This window comes from Rhinoderma darwinii, chromosome 3 (assembly GCF_050947455.1).
Source record: "Rhinoderma darwinii isolate aRhiDar2 chromosome 3, aRhiDar2.hap1, whole genome shotgun sequence".
Lineage (NCBI taxonomy): Eukaryota > Metazoa > Chordata > Amphibia > Anura > Rhinodermatidae > Rhinoderma > Rhinoderma darwinii.
In genome coordinates this window covers 248,556,927-248,572,224 of record NC_134689.1, presented here as the reverse complement: position 1 = coordinate 248,572,224, position 15,298 = coordinate 248,556,927, and the positions used below count along the sequence as shown (strand labels likewise).

The window sequence follows — 15,298 nt, the reverse complement described above, 5'->3', positions numbered from 1 at the left end:
GTAAAACTAAAACAAAACATATAAATTTGGTATTGCCATAATCGTATAAACCTGTAGAATAAGGTGCACATGTAGTTTTTACCGCCTGATGGACGCCGAAAAAACAAAACCCCCCAAAATATTGCGTAATCGCTGTTTTTTTCCCATTTCACCCCCCAAATATTTTTTGGGGGCTTATCAGTACATTATGCGGTACAGTAAATGGTGCCATGACAAACTACAACTTGTCCCGAAAAAAAACAAGCCCTCATACAAATATGTTGACAAAAAAAAACAAAGAAGTTATGGCTTTTGGAAGGCAGGGAGGAAAAAACGAAAGTGAAAAAACTGAAATTGGCCGTGTCTCCAAGGGGTTAACACCACTTCTAGTTCCATTCTGCTTATGGTACTGTAATGTTTTTATTTTTTTTAAATAATAAATACCTAAAAGTCGCTCGTCGCGTGTCTCCAAAAAAATTTAGATTAATCAAATAGGGCAACAATAAGTTCATTGAGTTCTGTCAGTTGGTCAAATTCAAATTTTAATGTTTTGGCAAATAAAATTTATGGGCGAGAGGGACACTGACAAAATTAAAGTCTTGCATGACTCAAACCGTAAAGCTGTTGTGCGGGACTAAAGATTGACAGCGCATGCATAGGTGATCGGTACAAGTCCAACTTCACTTGAATAGGGTTTAGCCACAGTAACAGTCAAAGCTCACGGTCCAGAACAGCATTGTGCAAAATAAGGCCACAAAACGTTGTTTTTATGATTGTCCTCGTGGTCACTGATCACACATTGATGGCGCTCTGGGAACATGCCATCAAACTTTAGCCCTGTACGACCCCATGAAAGTTAACGTTTGAGGGGCGTTAAGCACAATCTCCAGGCCCTTGCACTTTAGGACCAAATTAGTGGTCCCCGAGAATGACTGACATGTTCGTTCTGCAGACACAGGAACGGCTAAACAGTCTTTTGGTGCAAAGGCCCTGCAAGCGGAAGTTCAATTCTAAGCACCTGGCCCCTTATAGCATAACTTAGACTGAAACCCGATTTCTGAATACGTTGTGACCTGAAACGGTTACATCAGTCATTTCACAGTACTCACTCACTAAACAATAAAATGACAGCAGTAACACATTCGGCTTTTTACAGAAAGTTATTTCACAGGAAGTTTATGCTGTGATACTTATCTAACCATATAGCTGAACCTGAAAAAAAAGCCTCTTGAGCTTGGCTTTGGTATAGTCAGTATAAAACAGTATTGATTTTTTTGCCTCTAGGAGGATAACGTATGTTCCATGATTACAACATCTCGAGCTTTATGTTGTAATCCAAAATCATACATGTCTTAGGAAGGAGGTATTTGTTTCCACTACAATATGCTGCAATCGTTTTTTAACCCGTAGCCCAGCCACTTGCACAAACTTGTAATACGCATTCTAACGGCAGTATCTGTTGGCACAAACAAGCAATATTGCCCATTTATTTCATCTTTTCATTGTGGAGAAGTAGATTTGGAGTACCTGATATCATTGCTCCACTGTTTGAGCAAGCCCTGCACTGCACCCGATTGGCTGGATCCCTGGTCCGCTCCAAGGGCTCCAGGATACATGTCGACTGTAAAGTGGATCCGAGCTCGTTCTGCTGAATCGGTCATACAGGGAACATTTGTCATTTCTGCAGCAAAATACAGTTAAAAATATAAAGCGACATGAGTTACAAAATGTAGAAACAAAAGATATTTAAATAAGTCAAATGTATTATTGGTTTAAAAGGCTAGATAAATAGGTTATGTTTTTAATGTGATTTCGTAACTGTTTGACATGTCGTTACAGGAACCCTGGAAAACCTCTAGTCTTGCCAGAACCAGTAAGCGACCTATAAGAATACTTGTTTTGTTACCGCCAAGTACACATCTCTACAGGGTCAGTTTACAGAAATAATTGGCACATTTTTTTCCTTCCTCTTTTTTTAATTTCTAGATTTTTATGCGGAGTTCTTCCCCATATACACCACCCCCACCACTTGAAGCAATTACTAGGAACCTATAAGTAGCACACAATGGAAACGAGTACTTTACATAAAGCCTAACTGTATTAAAGTGACATAGCACAACACAAGAGCTCTGAAATGCTAAGTTTCTGCTCCTATGTCATGTGCTGTTCTTAGGTCAGCTAACAAAGGCTTGAAATGAATATATCTATATGTTGTTTCCATCCTATAAAGCCCCATGCACACAACCGTATTTTCATTTTTCCCGAAATACTGTCCGTAAATACAAATCCGTAGGCATCCGTATATACGGAAGGGTGTCCATAAATATGGTCCGTATTGCATCCATATTCCATCAGTATATACGGATCCGTTAAAAAAACGGATAAAAGAGTGAAGATGGAAATTATGTCATCAGCATGTTGCATAGCAACGCGTCCGTAAATACGGATGGTATATGGATGCACATTCGTAGCCGTCCGTATTTATGGAAGCTCCTATAGGCTTCTATGGCAGAGTCCTTGCCGTAATTACGGACAAGAATAGGATAGGTTCTATAATTTTTTCAGCACGGAAACCAATCAGCAAAAATAGTGAAAGGTGTCAGGGGCCAATAGAAATGAATGGGTCCGTAATTACTGTCGGTAATTACTGATGAAAAATATGGTCGTGTGCATGGAGCCTAACTGGCACTTTATGTCACTGCCCAACCACACTGAATTAACTTCTACACATATTCTAAACTTTCCCCATGGCTGTATAATACTGCTGTCTTTTTATAAACTGGATATAGGTACTGTAAATTATAGTGGAGGCTTATAATCCACTTTAGAGCTAGTACTTTTCACAAGTGTATATGGCAAAGTATATACAGCGACTCCACAATACACATGTATTGCCACGACAGTCAATGGGGACAATTTACGAACCACTATTGGGCTCACAGTAAAGCAGAAAAATAATCTGGCAAAAAAGTTGCAAATTTTGCCAGTTATTCCCTGTCCGACACTTTTTTTTTAAGGAGGCGTGGTCTGATAAAACGGGGTATCCGCAGCCCGATACTTTTTTGTATCGTTTATGCAATAAACTGGTGTAAATTATGGTGCAAATATTCTTTACTATGTCAGCCACAGGGCTGTACAAAGCTTAGCCCGTGCCATGCGCCGTACTGTTCCACCAATCATAGTAATCCCCTTTTCAAAAGGACAATGGAAGAAAAGAAAAAAATATTATATATGCTGAGTAGCGCCAGGACAATATGTGCAACGCAACACACAAAGACATGACACAGCCCGGCACAAATAATAATGCCATGTGTAAAAGCGTACACTAACTTTGCATCCTGTAATGTGAAGTGCACCAGTTTGTATGCAAGCCGAGATTACAGTAAAGCAGAACAAAATTTGCCATATGGGATACTTTACTATAAGGTGTCAGGAAAATAACAGCAAACTGAAAATGTTTTACCTGAGCTTTCTTTGGCTACCAAACCGGTGGGGACCTGCCCAATAGTAGGGTTCACCATGCTGTCTCGCTTTCCTACAGCTCGGCTGTTACAATACTCCCAGCGTTTCTGCTGTAATTCTTGCAGCCAGTAAGTCATTGCCTGACGATTAGAAGCCTAGAGATTTAAGCCATAAATAGAAAAAGCATTTAGACTAATTTTTTCATGACTCAAAGGAGAAAAGTTTAAAGAAATCATTGTAGGTTCACCTTTTAGTCCCATATTACAGTTTAAACATACAAATAATCGACATAAAAAGCGGAGTATTTTGTAAATACATTTCATTTATCGCTCATCTTGTACTGATCTGAAGTAACAGCCTGCATAATACTCCAGAGCGGTTTTCACAATTCAGCCGGTTGCTATTGGAACCAGTCTACAGTTCCGTAGACCGACACACCTCTCAAAGCTTAGCGGAGCTCTGTGCTTCACGTTAGTCCGGGAGCCTAGTTTTTCCTTATATTACATTTCCGCACAGTGCCTGCTGTAAAGCTTATACTTCCCGGCGCACATATCACCAGAGCAAGCAGTATACGGAGACTGAAGAAGCATGGTATACATGCAGAACTGTTAATCCATCTGTGGATGGAAATAAGCTATAAGAAATACATACTGCAATTCAGGACCTGTACAAGATGAAAAGCTATATATTTACAAACTTGCTAAACTTCTTTATGTAGATTATATCTATACGCAAATTGATTAAAGGTGCTATACTATTTAATGTAAGTATAAAGGAGCTCCTTACAACAATAACCACAACACTTTCGTACACCTTGCAGAGCATGTGGGTGTTTATACCGGATTGTGTCTTACAATTGCTCTCAAGTCAAACAGTTCTTAATCTTGTTTCCGGCCCACAATGACTAGGTGGCCTGGTCAACAAAAACCACGTGGCGGAAAAAAAAAATACACTTTGTGGAGGCAGGTTTAAAGGTGCTATAATGGAGCCTCACAGTCTACAGGATGCAAAAAAAGTATAAAAGTGAATTATTGAGTCTTCATATTCTGAAGGGCTAAGTGACAGAAGTGTAAATAACAGAGACCAATGTGAAGTGTATATTTAGGGCCCCTGCAAACAGTCGTATCTGTGTGTATGGCCTGTGATTACAGGCAAGGCTGGCTGCGGACAGCCGCCCACATTTGTAGGCCGTGCTTCTATTATAAAGTATGGGAGCACGGTCCGTAAAATTAAAAAAATAGGACATGTCCTATTTTTTACGGATGCTTTCTACGGCACCGTCCCGTAACTATACGGGAAGGTGTCCGTTGGCCATAGAAATGAATAGATCAGTATTTTGGTCCGTAATTGCGGATCAAAATTACGGTCTAATTGTGCATGGGGCCTAACGCATTGTAGCATACTATAATCATCAAATATGCAGGATCTAAAGAAAGGCTTTTATGTATCGGTCAATAAGGTTTTATTCGCATTATATTATTTTACTTGTCTCTACATAAAATAGTTTTTCCAGAACAATACCGCATTGATTTCAATAGGATTTTCTATTGGCAAATGCCATCACTTGACTTGTTGACCAGATTTCTATTACTTTTACTATTGAAGTCAATAGAGCAACACATCCGAATGGAAAGTATCCATTATCTCACATTAGGATCCTTTGTACTTTGTTTCTAAACATTAAAAAAGGATCTAACTTGAACTTGCCACGTTGAAACTGCAGAACAATCAATCTGCAGGCTTCATGTTGTAGAGCAGGAGGAGCTGAGGAGATTGATATCGTTTTGAGGGGAAAGATTACATATAACTTTTATTTTATTTATTTAAACCTCTGCTCATTCTGGGCTTGGGAGTCCAGTGGGCGGTCCTAATCACTGATTGACAGTTATCTGTGTATGCATACTTGTATTGTTGTCAATCATTCAGGAATTGAGACCCCTAAACAAGGAATGAGCAGGGATTTACATGACTGAATTACATGTTGTATTGAAGATTTAGCCACAAGTCTATATATTAATCTACTCCGCAACACTTGCGCTATAATATGCTGGCCTGCAAACCGGACTGCATGTTCAACCCCTTAACGACCAGGCATTATCAGGTGATAATGGTCTGATCGCTGGGAGATCCATCGCTGGTACCCCCACAGATCGTGAGATTGGGGGTCCTGAACCCGTTTTTCTCACTGCTCAACCGCAATGAGGACATTGAATGGAGCGGTGGTTGAGAATTTGCGCTGCCGTCCCATTCAAAATCTATGAGAATGACAGAAACAGCCGAATGTTTCCATGAGCCCGATAGACATTGAATGGAGCGATGGGCGCATGCTAAACCACCACGACATGCAAGCTCCGAGTGCGAGAAGGGAGCATTTTTTTTTTCATCGTCACATGCCAAGAGGCAAAACTTTTTCATTTGTCTGTCGACATAGCTGTAGGAGGGTTTGTTCTTTGTGGGAAGAGTTGTATTTTTCAATGGTAACATTTTGGGGTACATATAATTTAACTATTATTAACTTTTTTGGGGAGAAATTAAATAATAGCAATTTTGCCATTGTTTTTAGCAACTTAAATGCATGCCGTTCACCATGCGGCGTAAATAATGTTACCTTTACTATTATGGTAATACCAAATATATACAAATCTATGTTTTACTACTTTTTCGCAATAAAAAAAAAAACTTTTAAAAGAAAATAGTTTTTTGTATCACCGCAATCCGAGAGTGATCCATTTTTTGGTCAATGTAGGCTTGTTTTTTTCCAGGACAAGAAGTAGTTTTAAATGGAACCATTTTGGGGTATATGGGACTTATTTCTTTTTTAGTAAACATAGCGATCCTTTGGTCACTGATTTAAGATTTTGATATACCTAGCATAACAAAGCGTTACTGCCGGTCAGTGTAAAACTGACAGGCAACCCAGAGGCATGGCCAAATAGGCATACAGTCATATCAGGCTTGTCAAACCATTTAAATGGCGCGGTTGCTATTGACCGCGGCATTTAACTCCGATCCTGGCCGTACTTCCATCATGTATTACTGGGAGGGACACCTCCACATGAGAAAAATTGAAGGAATAAAGAGCCTGAAACTTTATACAACTTATTTTCTATTTTTAATTTTTTTATTTATTTTTTTTAACGCCAGGTAACCACTGACATATGTAAATATTATTTTTCCATGTCAAAGATTTGTCAAATTCCAGTGACATGGTCCCTTCATTCTGAGGATCGGTGGGAGCCCCTGCAGTCAGATCCCCACCGATCAAGAAGTGATGGCATATTGCTAGGATATGCAATCACTTGCAATATCAGCAAAAACCCCTTAAAGGGAACCTGTCACGTTGGACTGCATTTTTAACGTGACAGTTTCTTTAAAATACAAGGAATCATAGGGCTATTGTGAACATAAACTAGAGAGTTTGCAAATTATTCCTTCAACACAAAAAATGCATCTGAAAGAAGACTGAGCATTCACAATGGTAAAACAACCTATTCAATCCCAAAAGGTGGTGACGGATTAAGATTTGTCTGTTTCCGACGTCTATATATAATCACATATATAGTCCAACAGATAAAGCTTGCATTTTTCCCAGTATTGCAAATTTTAAAGGGATCACTGTCAGTCAGGAGAGGTTGTGAACCCACATTTAAGGAACTGAGACATAATACAAATGTACACATACACTTCCTATGTCAAATATGCTTCTGTGAACAGACTGAATGAGAAGCGCTGTTACAAGTGTCCCAATGGGTAAATTCACAGGAGACACTTTTTGGTTTTGTGCCACGATTTTCAAAATTGTGGGGAAAAAAAGAAAAAAATATATCCGTATGTTGTGCAAAAGTTGTGTACTACTATGATCACATAAGTTGCAATACCCTACACAATCCATGGACAAGTGTTAAGCTGTTTCTGGAAGAAAACAGCCATGTTTCTCTAATCCTGGACAACCCCTTCTGCCTGCCATAGAGTGAGTCATGTACAATGAGTAGGGCTGGGCAATTTTGCCAAAAAATAAAATCTAGATTTTTTTGACCCTATGGGCGATTTTCGATTTCAATCTTGATTTTCTTATTACTGTTAAATAAACTGAAAAAAATACCAAGGGATAGTTTAATCAATTATTTTCTTTATATAAATAACTTTTTAACATACATTGCTGTAATAATTGCACGTAACATCACAACTTTTAACCTCTGCAAATACTTATTTTTTTTTATCAGACATACTATTGGAAAAATGTATATCGAATTGATTATATCTTACTTCTTCCCCGGCAGGGAACAGGTTAACAGAATCTATAATCAATGATGCGCTGCGTGCACGAACATCCCTCTCTGCCCGTCACCCCCTCAGCCGGTCTCCGACATTGCAGGCGAGAGCAGTGTAAATTGCAGCAGGGCCAGGTAGATAGCACCACGCGGGCACTCTGGGGCGAGATTACATCATAGTGTCTGAAGTGTGAGCAGGACCCTGTCAGTACCGGCCCCATGGGGTTTTAAATAAAATGACATTAAGGTCCAATTCACACAACCGTGATTGGACCGTGAAAAACTGTCTGTGTGTCAGCTCGATTTTCCGGCCCAAACACAGTACATGTGATCGGGACTCCTGGCATTATACTAATCACACGAAAGTGAAAAAAAAAAAATGGCCATTAAAAACTGAATCTCATGTCCATTTTGCATCAGTGTCTCGCCAAATGGATTTCCTTTGTCAGGTTTTTTTTTTTTTTACCCGATCCCCTGAAAACACCACGGTGCCCATTTAGATAGTGCCGCAATGTCCCTGTAGATAGTGACACAGGGCCCACACATAGGTGACAGTGCCACCCCCATATAGTGTCACACACCCTTGCAGATAGCACCCCCCCAATTGCAACAACACCCCTCCTTGTATATCGCAGAACCACTTGTAGATCGTACCCCCACCCCCCCATGTAGATTGCACCCCACCCCCTTGTAGATCGCAGCACCCCCCCCCCCATCCCTTGTAGATCGCAGCCCCACATGTAGATCGCAATCTCACCCCCCCCCCCCTTGTAGATCGCAGCACGCCACTCAATCCCTCTTGTAGATAGCGGCCACTGTAGCTGCCACTAGGGGCTGAATCCCCGGCCAGAGGTTGCCGACACTTTGACCTGGGCTATCACTCGGCTCCTAGTGGGAGCTACAGCGGCGCTATCTGCAAGGGGGTGGTGCTGCGATCTACACGGGGGGGATGGTGCGATCTGCAAGGGAGGATGTTTTTTGCGATCTGCAGGAGGGGTAGTATCTACAGGGCGGTGTGGCTATATACTAGGAGTCTCTTCTTCCCCACGGAACTGCTGTTCAGTACTGTATCATTTTGGTCACTATAGAACAGCAGTTCCGTGGGGAAGCAGAGACAGAACGGGGCGGACCAGGAAGTGACGAGGCGGAGCTTCCTCCTGCAGCACGGCGGGACTACAGAATCGATTCAACGACTGTTAAAAAACAGAATTGTCAGAGGCCTTGAGTGTGAATTAATCAAATTAATTTGATCAATCGGCCAGCCCTAACACTGAGCAGTTTGAACTTCGTGTGCCACCTTATGGTACTTGTGTAGAGATATTCTAGGGGGGGGAATACCTCCATAAAATACGGCATGTGTGTCCCAATTCTGCTCCTCTACAGAGCATGCATGAAGAAACTGGCCACAAGGGCTGTTTCACTCTCCCGTATGATCTCCTATGTGCAGAAATGCACGTGTGACATTGGTTTTGGAAGAAAACCCTGGAGAACCCATTTAAAAAGGGGACTTCCCACACACAAGTTATGGCATGGCACTAGGGTATGCCACAATTTACTGCTCAGTGGGGGTTCAACCACTGGGAGAATGAAGAATAAAGCACTTTCTCTACACAGCACTGCTCTCAGGCAACAGAGAACTGTAACATAGCCCAATGCAAGCAAGTGGTGCGGTGTTGTTACATGTGCAGCGTCCTAGTGATTGGTTGCCAAAGGTTGGTCCCTAACAAATCGTTAAATTGCGGCCTATCCTAGTGATATTATAATAAACGATGGCACGGTTATTAATGAAATACCGGAGTGATAACTATCCGTCTCTCTCTTGTATATATGCTATCTCGCCATATAATCTAACTATCCACACACACATACAATGCACAGTTTCTAGATCTAACGTTCTTTATTCATTAACCCTAAAACAAACACTTTACTGCCCAACAGGAACTAAATCCTGAACACAGTACCACTTTGTTTTGGATTATATTTGGTGAAGGATTACATTTTTCCCACTCTGGGTTTTTGTTTTATATTTATTTAATGGAGATCGGGTGGGGGGAGTATGGGGCGGACCATGGACTGAGCCAGCTCTATAGAACGAGCATGTCGGTACTTCAGTGTAGCGAGTGGGATCCTGCTCGTTTTAACCCCTTTGATGCCACGGTCAATAGCGAAGCGGCATCTAACCTGTTAGAATGAGGGGGTGGCACCCTCTGATGTACCATCGCCCCCTACCCCCGTAACCCAATCACGTGGTGCTAATGGTCATCATGGGAGCCTGGGGGTTCTCACGTCTGCAATCTCTGTACACCCATTAAGCTGGGCTTAATAGGTGCCTGTCAGAATCACGATATACTGCAATACATTAGTATTGCGGTATATAGTGCAAGCGATCCAAGTCCCCTAGGAGATCGCTGGTTCAAGTGTAAAAAAACAAAACAAAAATTAACATAACTAGTATTGCCGTGTTCATAAAAGTCTGAATTATCACAATGTAACATTATTTTAAACCGTCATTAGCGAACACCGTAAGAAAAAAAAATTATAAAACGCCAGAATCGCTGTTTTTTTGGACACTTCATCTCCCACAAAAAATGGAAAAAAAAATTGATCAAAAAGTCTCATGTACCCCAAAATGGTACCAATAGAAACTACAGCTCACCCCGCAAAAAATAAGCCCTCATTCCGCTAAATCGACAGAATAAAAAAAATAATAGCTCTCAGAATATGGCGATACAAAATAAATTTTATTTTTTTCCCTTGTAAAAGTAGTAAAACTTTTAAAAAAAACTATATAAAATTTGGTATCGCCATAATTGTATTGACCCGCAGAATGAAGTTCACATGTCGATTTACCACACGGTTAACGCTGTAAATACTAACCCCCCCCCCCCCAATTGAAATTGCTGTTGTTTTCCCATTCCACCCCACAAAGAATTGTATTCCTAGTACATTACCAAGTACAATAAAAGGTGCTGTTAAAATCTACAGCTCGTCCTGCAAAAATCAAGCCCGCATACGGCTTTATTGAAAGAAAAAAAAAAAGTTAGAGCTTTTGGAAGGTGGCGAGGAAAAAATGAAAATCCGAAAAATGGTTGCGGCAGGAAGGAGTTAAACTGTATTATAATGCAAACTATTGGAGCTGCCTCTAACAGCTCAGACCAGTTTACATACGATGTCCAAAGCAAACAATTCCATATTTACTGGAGACCTGAACACACCAAAATATCTCCGGTTACTGTCCAGAGGACCCTCCTGTTGTGCCCTTTACTAATGTAGTAAAGGATTTCCTGTTTTGAATAGAAAAAACAAACTCCAAGCCCCAAAGAAATGTTGTAACTCTTGCACAGATATTTCTTATATGGAACAGGCGCTGCAATTGTCATATTCATGGTCTCCCTATGGAATTGTGCGATGGTTCCTATTGTATACCACTGTGTGCCAGGAATATAGTGGTTTATATTCTGTAAAATTCACTATACATGGAAGCCTCTTCTTCCCTTAAGAGTCAGTGACGGCCATAGCAACTATTAAAGGGATTTTTCGCATCAGAGACATTTATGAGATATCCACAGGATATGTCAAAAATGTCAGATAGGTGCGGGTGCCACCTCTGGGTCCGCACCACTTTCTAGAACGGGGTCCCCTAAACCCCGTTCTACCATTCTGTGTTGCGGCTGAAGCGTGTGATGACCATGACCTTCGCTGTTTCCGTAACTCCCATAGTTGTGAATGGTAGTTACAGAAGCAGCATGCGAGCTACGCTGTTTCCGTAATTCATGGTCGGGAATCACCTGCTTCAGCCGCAACACAAACTGGTAGAACGGGGTTTAGGGGGCCCCTTCTAGATGGGACCCGCATCTATCTGACGTTTACAAAATATCCTGTGGATATGTCATAAATGTCCCTGATGGGAAAACCACTGATTACCTTTATTTTTAAAAGACGCTCTAGGAACATAATAGCTAGAATCTGATTGGTCGCTACGGACATGTGTTATATGAACAATTTTTATAGAAGAGATCCTTTATAGATTGGTTATTTTTATGTCCGGTGGCAATCTCTAACATCATACATGAAATGTGTCATTGGGTACACAGGACCCAAAAGAAAATTGGGAAGTTGGTCTTTTCTGTGAACACAACATTGAGCAGAACTTTGTCACTCTTGAATGTTATTTCCGGTCTGTGTACGGCCACAGTAATAGATTTAAAAGGGTTGTTTAGTTTATAAAACCTGTTTTCACAAACCCGATCAGGGAATATTCAGTTATTATATGGGAGTCACCAGTTCAGGACCCTCATGCCTTGGCCTTAGAGAAGCTAAAAAGAACGTCTATCATTCAGTTGGACCCGGCATGTATTATACAGATAGCCCGTTGATTTCACTGGGCACTGTGCAATGCTTCATTTCCCCTATGATGGCGCTGCAGGGAAATTCAACACTCGCTGTCAGTATTCCCCCAACAGATTACATTGCGTGGCCAGACAGACACCCAATGATCAGTGGATCCTTCTATCAAAAAGGGATCGTCCAAAGCAGACTAGTCCTTTAAGTCCACTCAATTCAGCAACGCAATAAACAGACGTACATCAGACATTCGGCAAGATAATGCTGCTAAGTCATATTGTCCGCAGTTATGATCTTGCGGACAGTTTCCCTTACTCTGCGTTTCTGAAGGAACGCTATCAAGCAGTGCGTTATTACTTTAGAAAATATAAAAAATAGGTTCGAAGAAGATTTATGGTCAGATCCAGTCAGACAAAACGCAATCACACAAGTGGCAACATATGATAAAAAGATGCATATAAATGACAATACCGCCTTGATATTTACCCGCAGGATGGATACCCTTCTAGAGCTGTGGATCTCAAACTGACCCTCATCGGCCTCCAAGTCATAGCTAAAGGATGCACCGCCAATGTCTATGTGCCCCAATGGCTGGGTGTCCTGTGGACTTTTGAAGTAGTAGAGGTGGCACCTTCGGGGGTCAAACACAAACCAACGACCCTTGAAACTCCTTAAGGGTCCCTTTCCGGAGAGTTTAGCCAGATGTCCACAAAGTCTGGGCGGCGATTCTCTGGTGGGTTCTCCAGATGATGAAGTCATGTGATCTTCAGTGGGAGGGTCCTGACTACCTCTTCTGTCTTGCACACCTGGCATTTCTGCTATCTCTGGCATCAGATCTTCCCATTGGGCAGTGGTGCCCAGTCATACAGTGGCATGTGGCTGCACTCTGCTGCAAGTCAGTGATCAGCTGGAACTTCCCACCAATCCTCAGCTGTCAGAAAGCTGCAATGACAATCTGTATGAGAGATCAACTCTAATACTATATGGTGAGCTCCAACCAAGCAAACACTATCTCACTCCTTCTATAGGTTAGAGCCTGTCAGCTGCAAATGTGGTCACAATACATGTCCTCTGCTGCCCAGCCTGTCCCGCCCATTCTACATCTCAGAGCCACCGCACATTGCAACCTGGCTCCAGGCAGTGACTACTAGGACTACAGCCCGAGACGCTCTTCACGACTTGACTCCCTAACGCTTCATTCACACTCTCCGCTCTCCTCACTCTGCGCCCTCCGCCGCATCCCATGACTGCAAGATAGCAGAACGCTTCATGGTAATTGTAGTTTGACGTCTGTTAAAACCTGAGCATGGATCCTAAGTACGAAACTACATTCACCGTCATGCCTAGCGGTGCCATAAAATTAAGTTTGCGAGGGGCGTGCATTTCCCTATTGCAAAAAATGGTAGCGGCCAGATTTTAGCCAACTATCACGACCATTGCAAAATAAATCTTGAAGTAGCGTTTCCACCCATAGTGTGCAGAGCATTGCCACGTATGTAACGTTGGAGCGCACTGGCATCATTGCATTTCTTTCCACACAAATGAATATAATAAACATTTACCGGGAGCCTGGAGCATGTATATATGGTTGCAACGCCAGAGGACGAGTTCTGTGAGGGGGCAAGGAAGCCTTTTATCAGAGGCAGAACAAGCTTTCTAATAAGGGTCTATTCACATGTTGCGGTCAAATTGCAGTTTTTTGCCAGCCCCCAAGGCAGGAGCTTCAGGATATAGCCCCTTACTTGCTCAGTCTCTAAAATAGTACCACAAGTTGAGCTCTCTTGCCAGGATGGCCAACTGTCCGTAAATTCCTGGACAGTCCGTAAAAATAGCAGTTTTTCCCAGTGTTCGTAAAAAAAAATTGACGCCTACGTAATAATTTTGGAAGTTGGCGGAGCTTGTCTAGAATATTAGGATTGTAGTTATCTTTTTACAGTACGTGTTGATAATGTTTATATCACTATTCTTAGATATAGAGATATATTACTTGCAATCTTTATGATTCATTATGGTTTTACAATTTGTCTGTAAATAATGTTGCCTGTCCATGATTTTTGGATAAATTGTCCAGAAAAAGAAAAATTCATGTTGGTAAACCTGCGTCGGGCGCGGTGAAAGGCTACAGCCGCTGTGTCAGCTGTAATGCCGGAGAGTGTCGTGCACCAGTCCTGTTAATTATTTATTATCATTATTAATACTTAATTATTGATATCTCTGGAATCGTAATGTTGCCAAGGCAACTATATCGCACAGCGTTCCACACTCGATGTCAGATCACAACTGGAGGTTCACCATGATAACTGTTGGATGGACAATAATTTTTATAATTAACCCCATGTTTCCTCCCCTCTTCCGCATCAATCACTACTGTAAAGGGGTTGTCCATTTCCGGACAACTGATGACCTATCCACTGGATAGGTCATCAGTATATCATCGGTGCGGGTCCGACACCCGGACACCGCACCGATCAGTCGCACCAGTGGCCAGATGTTATTGCCCATCGTGCGAAGTACGGAGCTGGAAGCAGTTGGCTCCGTACATAGCATAGCGGACGTACTGTAGCTCTGCTGCTATTCACTTGATCTCCTACATAATCTGATCGGCGCTGTACTGTAGATAACAGCTGTGGTATTTATTTTGAAAAATTGTCATTTTTGAGCAAGTTATGAGCAAGTTTCGGTTTATGCTAATTAGTTTCTTAATGCCCAACTGGGCATGTTTGACTTTTTACCAACTCGGCGATGTAGAGAGAAGTGTAAGACAGTGACCAATCAGCGTCATACACTTCTTTCCATTCATGATTAGCTGTACTCACAAACACAGCGTGATCTCGTGAGATCACGCTGTGCTGTCACTGTCTCCCACATTAAGGCCTCATTTACACGAGCGTGTGCGTTTTGCGCGCGCAAAAAAACGCTGCGTTTTGCGTGCGCAAAAGGCAATTGACAGCTCCGTGTGTCATCCGTGTATGATGCGCGGCTGCGTGATTTTCGCGCAGCCGCCATCATAGAGATGAGGCTAGTCGACGCCCGTCACTGTCCAAGGTGCTGAAAGAGCTAACTGATCGGCAGTAACTCTTTCAGCACCCTCGACAGTGAATGCCGATCACAATATACACCAACCTGTGAATAAAAAAAGACGTTCACACTTACCATGAACTGCCTGCTTCCTCCAGTCCGGTCTCCCGGCCGTTGCCTTGGTGACGCGTCCCTCTCTTGTCATCCGGCCCCACCTCCCAGGA

At 42.0% G+C, this 15,298-nt stretch overlaps 1 protein-coding gene across 2 annotated transcripts in view; it reads right to left on the bottom strand.

Moving 5' to 3' along the window:
• The window catches only part of TBC1D2B (TBC1 domain family member 2B), a 41,553-nt gene extending 28,238 nt beyond the window's left edge, over window positions 1-13,315 (bottom strand). For both annotated transcript variants that reach the window (XM_075857657.1, XM_075857658.1), the window contains exons 1-3: window positions 12,543-13,315; window positions 3,443-3,596; window positions 1,507-1,660 (exon numbers count right to left, since the gene is read on the bottom strand). In XM_075857657.1, coding sequence (XP_075713772.1) covers window positions 1,507-1,660; window positions 3,443-3,596; window positions 12,543-12,887 — 653 coding nt within the window. In that variant the 5' untranslated portion in view covers window positions 12,888-13,315. The remainder of the gene's footprint in view (window positions 1-1,506; window positions 1,661-3,442; window positions 3,597-12,542) is intronic.
• Between the last annotated feature and the right edge of the window lie 1,983 nt (window positions 13,316-15,298).